At 33.8% G+C, this 7,229-nt stretch overlaps 2 protein-coding genes across 2 annotated transcripts; both read right to left on the reverse strand.

Moving 5' to 3' along the window:
- Window positions 1-3,748: 3,748 nt before the first annotated feature.
- LOC127739559 (ethylene-responsive transcription factor ERF118) lies at window positions 3,749-5,110 on the reverse strand. The gene has a single exon (XM_052254087.1). It carries the CDS (start codon window positions 5,095-5,097, stop codon window positions 4,069-4,071), a length of 1,029 nt encoding a protein of 342 aa, XP_052110047.1. The 5' UTR covers window positions 5,098-5,110; the 3' UTR covers window positions 3,749-4,068.
- Window positions 5,111-5,211: 101 nt separating this feature from the next.
- Window positions 5,212-5,960, reverse strand: LOC107467466 (uncharacterized). Its single transcript, XM_016086569.3, has 2 exons — window positions 5,463-5,960; window positions 5,212-5,354 (listed from the first exon to the last, which is right to left on the reverse strand). The coding sequence occupies exons 1-2, from the start codon at window positions 5,645-5,647 to the stop codon at window positions 5,267-5,269; spliced, it is 273 nt and encodes a 90-aa protein (XP_015942055.2). The 5' UTR covers window positions 5,648-5,960; the 3' UTR covers window positions 5,212-5,266.
- Between the last annotated feature and the right edge of the window lie 1,269 nt (window positions 5,961-7,229).

Raw genomic sequence — 7,229 nt, forward strand, 5'->3', positions numbered from 1 at the left:
TCCGTTAATTATAATCTGACCCAAATATACCTATAAATTAAAATTTGAACAAATTAAATAAAATATGCTTGTTTAGTTACGCTATTAGCTATAACCAACTTATTCTAATAACGTTTGCGAGATAATTGCCAAAAAATTAGATCAACAAAGTAACCATTTTACGGCATGACAATTTATAAAAGAAAAAAAAACTAATAAAAAATATATTATTTACTCTAAATATATAATTTACTCATCTCTCCCTCTTACTTAAAAGTTGGAATACCTTTAAAAAATCCAATAGAAAGAAGAACCTTATTATAAGGTAATCTTAGGAACTATTGGCCGAATAAAAATTTCAATTGAGTAAGTTGCGGAACAACATGATTTTAGCATTAGTTTAATGTAGACAACCTTATTTAGGGTTTTATTAATGTAATTACTTTGCGAAAGGCTCTATAAGTGTGCTCCGGTTTTAGTTTTAAGCTTTGTTTAAGGGTTTGAAGTGTTCAATTATTTAGTGGAAATTTTCTAATGGACCTAGCTAGTAGCTAGTAGCTAGTAGCATATTACACTTGTTCTATATTTTCAATCCCCACGGACCCACTAAATAGAGGTACGTATTCTCCGATCCGAAACAATGCAAGTTTGTTTTGTCACGAGGAACCAATATTAATGGAGCAAGAAACACACAATTCATGATAAGAATAATTAAGAATCAAAATCATCCTTAATTAAACTTATAACCATTGACCGCTGCCCGTTACGAACCTGGGTAGGCTTCGTATCTAGTACAAAGTTGATAGTGTTAATAATAATTGCTTTATTATAATAGAAAAATTGAATTCGACCAGCCATAAGTTTATGACGTAAATTGCAAGGAAAACAATGAAGATAAGCATTGTATGAAGTCCACTACTATAACGTGATGGCAAAGCAAAATTGTTATACTGCTTTGGCTTTTAGTTAACACCATAGAGCACAACATAACCACATATGCACTTTCGTTAATAACAAGTGGGGGATATTAGACGTTGATATTGTTTTGGCGTGGGGAACAGAGAATTGACAAAGATTTGTAGCCAATAACCACAAAGTCAACATTGCCCCCCTAATAGAAATCTTAATTAAGCTAATTAATAGAATAATAATAATATGATGACCGAAAACGTACTAAAGTTGAATTTAAGAGAAAATGCGGGTTGAGTTAGGAGGCTCCTATGACCAATAATGTGAGGAGAAGTGGAAGAGGGAATAGTAGTGTGTATGTGTATGTGTATGTTTATACGTATGATGTGATTCTTCCTCTGTCGCTCTTACGAGTTATGATGAGAATATGATTAATATTCCAAAGTGTAAGGGGCCCATTCCACCCCAAATCCTTCGCCCCTTGCCACTTCAACATCGTTATCGTTCTTCCTCTTTGATTTATTCGCCTTTCGCCACACCCATCAGCCATGCATACCTGCTCTTTCACCGCCCGATGCATGACACGTGTCTCGTCCAATCCACCTCGATCGTTCCAATACTCTCTGGGGTCTCCATAACCCCATTTTTTAACTAACTACATGTAAAAAATTGAAATATCTTGGAATTTCAAAATTATTGGAATATAGGACAAATTAAATGAAAAATCATGGGCATGAAAATCAAATCCCAGATTCTGCTGGATAGCCTCCATGAACCACCTATACATGTGCTTTAACATGCAGCATGATAAAGAATTTTAAATCTTTGCACAAATTATTATTATTATTATTATTATTTCCTTCAATCTACATCAGTTTTTAGTGTGTTTGTCTTGATGGCTTATAACACAAAAGATGTTTTGATATCGCTAACCTTGAGTAATTAAATTAGGGAGCCACTCAAATAAAGACGTCTAATACGTCTTTTTTTTTAAGATTTTTTTAGTAATTAAAATTTAACATATATAATCCATTAAATTATATTATTTATGTTATTTTTGTCAAAATTAAGTTAGACAAATTGATTCAACCGAAAAAATAGTGAATCAAATTTTGAATTGATCTAAATTAATATTTTTTTATAAAAATTTACTACAATATTCTTATTATAGAGAATGATCAAAATACTCTTATTATATATATATTTTTTAAAAATTCTAAATCCTAACCCTACGATAGAAAAATAAACGACTAAAATTTAAGATTCTCAAAATTAATATATATATAACAGAAGTATTTTAGTCATTTTCTATAATAGGATATTATAGTAATTTTCTATAAAAATAATATTAATTTAAACTAATTTAAGATTTGATTCACTATTTTTTTATCAAATCAATTTGTCTAACCTAATTTTGACAAAAATAATACGATTTAATCGATTATATATGTTAAATTTTAATTATTAAAAAACATCTTTATAAAAAGACAATTTCAAAATCTTTATTTGAGTAACTCCCATTAAATTAAATTAGTCTTCACGGCTTAGAAGCAATGAGGCAGAATTACGTGCCAATATATAATACTTATTTTTAAATTAATTTTATTATTTCTTGTTAAAAGAAATTAAAAAGTTCAAATTTTAAGTTACGATCTAAATTTTTACTTTAAAAGTATTTTAAAAATATTATGTGTAAACTAAAATTAGCTATCAAATATTTTTGTATAAATATATATAGTTTAATTAATTTTAATATTCTTTTATAATGTCACTCATTGTTTTTACAAATTAATAATATAATGTAAAAAAAATTATGTAAAGAGTAACATTATCAAAAATAGAAATGATATTATTATTTATTTATTTATTACTATAACAAATTTATAATAATTAATGATAAAAGTGTAAGATTTAAATTGTAAATCCATACAAAAAGAGTAAAAATCCAAAATAAAATATGCAGACCTATTTTAAATAATATTAATTTTGATATATTCATACGGTTAATATAGAAAATAACTATCAAATTTTCTGAATAAATACAATATACTTAAATGTCAACTTACAGTTTGTTTATGAAAATTTTTTAATAATAAGTAGTTCATTTTTATCCACGTTGTGCACATTTTTATATTTTACACGGACGGGGATTTTTCCTAAATTCAGAAAGATTGGATTCTTTCATGACATATTAATCATAAAATCAGATGATACGGACCATAGTATCCTTACTAATCTTCCATTTTGGATGCATCGAGCAATATGTTTGCAATTCTTTAATATTTATATTTATTCATTTACTTTTATGCCCATCAGTCTATCGCACACATTCAAGAGGAACAATAAGCATATGGTGACACTGAATTGGAAACCAAATTTGGAGCCGCACTAAACACAGTTCATTATTTATTTTACCGTCTTTTCTGCATATTCTCGCATTTTTACGGTGTACCGGGTAAAATGCGAAGTATCCAAAAATAAATAAATAAACAATGAAATGCGATACAGCTAAGTACCATGGACCCTCCACCCTTCTGCCCCTCTGCTTCACGATATGCAAAAAAAAAACCCACTTTGGCCCCACTGTCTACATTTTAAGGCCTCACTATTAAGTATTATCACTTACATTTTTATTCTTGCCATGAATTTAGACCTACTTACCTGGTTCTTTTTATTTACCCAAAAAATTCATTGCAATCTCCCTGCCAAAAGCAACACAAACCCAAAATGCGGAATCTCGTTCAGTCTTCAACCATGTAGATTCCGTTGAAAAGACACTGGAATGTATAAAAAGCCCCTATGAGCATAGGGTACATAGATGGTTTCGTGCAAACATGGAAAACACAATCCAATACCAGTATCTGGAATTTCATACTTGATAGATAGATAATATAAATATTAATAATATATCACTTGAGAACACTTGGGACGGCTCTAATAGCACAAGAAAACCCAGAGTATCCTCAGTTGATCTAAACATCTTTGACTCGACCAAACAAAATTTAATATAAACTCATAAACCACTCGCTCAGGAACTGGTTTTGCAGTTCCAGAAATCTCACAAAACTTACTATAGAACTACACTCAACATTAAACAAAACTTATATATATAGAGATATATATATATTAGTAGATAGTAATCTAAGGCTTCTTATTGCTCCTATGTAGCTGCAAAACTTGTTACGCGCAGGGTATATTGAGGGGTTCCTCAATCCAACCAGCAAACTCATCAGCACCAAAATCATCAAAATCGAAATCGGGAAGTTGGCTAGGCCCATTATCATCCAAGCCGCAGATTTGCAAATCCTCGAACCCACCAAGATCATCAAATCCATGTCCATAATCATCAAAATTTATCCAGTCAAAATCGAGTCCAAGGCCGATCTCAGGCACAGAAGCAGCGGCGGCAGACACAGAAACAGAAGACTGTTGTGGTGGTGGTGACGGAGGAGGGAGGTTCAGCATGCTCAAATCCGGTATCTCCAAGGCAGCCAATTCAGCCACCAAATCACCAGTCTCCAAATCATTAGTCTCAACAGCTTCATTAGCATTGGCATTAACATTAGCACTGTCGTTGGAATGAGAAGCTGAAGAATCCAACTCAAGAACAGAGGACGGAGAAGTGCAAGAGAAAACGCTATCGGAGCCCTCCGATGTAGAGGACTTGTTGTCGGAAACACAAACTCCGGCGGGAGCAGGAGATGAGTTGCAGCAGTTGCTCTTGTCATCAGAGTTCTGAGACTGTGACTGAGACATGGACCTCGCCATGGCTTCAAACTCGAGCCTTTTAGCCTCGTAGGCCTGTGAAGCTTCCTCGGCAGTGTTGTAAGTACCCAACCAGATGCGTGCGCTCTTGAAAGGGTCGCGAATCTCAGCGGCCCATTTTCCCCACTTCCTCTGCCTAACTCCTCTGTACTTGCCGGAGGTTTGCCTCTTGGTACCGGTTGCCGGCGAAACCCTCCTCTTGAAGATGGGTTGTTTGAGTTTTGCAACAACTTCGGAGGAGGAGGTGGGAGTGGAGAGGCCTGAGGGAAGAGGGAGAGGGATCACATGGATGCTCCTCTTGATTCTCTTTTGGTTCATCTCTGAATCATCGTCGGATGAATCGGTTAATTCAGGATCCGCGTAGATTATGCGGAGTTTTCTGGTCATCTTGGAGGACTCGTGAGTTCTTTGCTTTGCTCTAGGTTGTTTCCGAGGCTCCGCCATGGTAGGCGAGGTAGAACAAGAATAACAAAATTTGTTTGTTTCGGGGGAAGACGAAAAACCCTCCAAAAACCCCTCAAAATACCCGGAAGTGAAGGGAGAAAAAAATTTGAACAATTGAAGAGAAAGAAAGAAGGAAACAAAAGAAAAAAGGAAACAAAATTCCGCAATCTCAGGTGAGATCCCCTCTTAAGAACAAAAAAAGTGTTGAAAATCTTTGTATGTGAAAGCCTCCGAAACACACTACTCCAGAACAAGTCCTGCAGAAACACAACCAGAAACCTTCGTCAGACCCAGAATCTGGACGATGATACAAAATAACAAAGTATTCAAGGGAAGAGAAAGTGTGAAGAGAGTGAAGAACGAACCTTCTTGGCCTCAAACGCATTGAAACAGCTGGGTTCACGAGAGTCAACCTCTGCTCGCTGAGGCAGAGAAGCATACAGCAGGCGGAGAACACCGACGAGATAGTCAATAACAGAGAATAAATCCAGAGCTGCTGATACAGAGCCCCAACTACAACCACTTCCGATTCAATAAACCCAGACGACATAAATCTCGCTGCTCCTTCCTTCTTCTCAACCCTTTCCCGCTGCAAAACTCACTGCAGGAATCCCAGAAGTTGGATAAACAGACCTTCTTTGCTGTTCTCTATCACTCTCTTCACAAGCCAAAAGAAACACAATACAGAGACAGAGTGAGAGAAAGGTTCAGCTAATGTTACAAAAACTAAATATATAGAGAGAAAAAACTAAAGATAGGTATGGGCTCTGATAACAAAAGTTATCACAAATCTAAGGCTAATATTTTATCTCTCTTTTACAAAAGAAAAAAAAAAGTTATTGTGAGTTTTTCTACAGATCTGAAAACCAGAACATGAAAACAGAGGTAAAACAATTATATAAGTAAAAAAAAAAAAATTAGCCGACCTTGGTTGGAGACAAGCAGATTGGAACAGACACAAATCTCTATACAAACATCACCAGTCTCGGAAAATTATTTTTCTTTTTGGAGAAATTAAATTTTAAAAAATTATGAAAGCTCCATTGCACGACCACTGAAAATAAAAAATATTATTTTAATGTGTCAGTGTGTCTCGAAAACATGAAATGGTTGAAAATTCAGACCTCAGAGTGAAATTTACCTTTGTTTGTTTCACGGTGCAGAGGAGGCTGCTCTGTCTCTGCCTCTGTCGTCTTTCTATCTCACTCTCTCTCTCTCACTAGTGGCCCCTTCTGTCTAAAACGCTCTTTTCTATTCTACCCAGGCCTGAACCATTCTCCTTTTTTTATCACCGGTCAAAAATCCGCATTTAAAGTATTGAGTAGGTAAAACATATAATATTAATTATGAAAACTTTCATTTTTTTTTTTTTTTGTTACTACTCTTAGATGTGAGCTGGCATGTGGCAGTGTTACATGACACATACATGATGCATGATCATCGTCGATGCATATCATATACACTGATGTCTCTGAGACAACTTGGGAATCCAATGTTTTTATACAGTATTCACTTGTCACTGTTATATGCGGATGTGATTTGGTTTTGAAGATCTAACGGTTACTACTCTAGAAGTGTATAACACGCGCGTGTAGAGAGCGTAAGTGATGATTGTAACATTTGCCAAGCAGCTTTTTGCGCCGCCAATGCTGACCAGCCAAACTAACGGTTGGTCTGCTCGCAATAACGGATTCCGTTGTTGTTATTTACAACAAATGACACTGAGATTCTTGCTCTCCAAGCATATAGTACTCCAATTATGGTACTTTCTTACGAAAACATGTATAATCTTAATAATGATTAAATTATTAATATTTATAATAAAATTGTTTCCACTTATAATTCATAAGATATAGTAATATTTAGAATATACGAGTACATTAAAAATGAAAAGTCAATAAATTATTTATATATTATGTATTAAATAGATATAAAAGTTAAAAATAGTTGTTATGAATGATAAAGTAAGTTAATTATTTTTTATGATTCTTTTAAGTAATGCTAGGTTTATTTTATAAATATTTTTTGTTTATATTTTAAGTTTATTTGATAAGTAAACCCTTGCACGAATCAAAGACAGTGCGATTTTATAGATTTATAAGTGCGTGCTAATAGTCTTTATATTTAGGCTT

Source organism: Arachis duranensis, chromosome 9 (assembly GCF_000817695.3).
Source record: "Arachis duranensis cultivar V14167 chromosome 9, aradu.V14167.gnm2.J7QH, whole genome shotgun sequence".
In the NCBI taxonomy this organism is placed as follows: Eukaryota; Viridiplantae; Streptophyta; class Magnoliopsida; order Fabales; family Fabaceae; genus Arachis; species Arachis duranensis.

Excerpts from the sequence above, each read along its gene's own strand:
- LOC107467466 (XM_016086569.3), bottom strand. The coding sequence starts at position 5,647 with ATGTCGTCTGGGTTTATTGAATCGGAAGTGGTTGTAGTTGGGGCTCTG. Across the intron at positions 5,355-5,462 it reads ATGCGTTTGAGGCCAAGAAG|GACTTGTTCTGGAGTAGTGT; the intron begins GTTCGTTCTTCA and ends GTGTTTCTGCAG.
- LOC127739559 (XM_052254087.1), bottom strand. The coding sequence starts at position 5,097 with ATGGCGGAGCCTCGGAAACAACCTAGAGCAAAGCAAAGAACTCACGAG.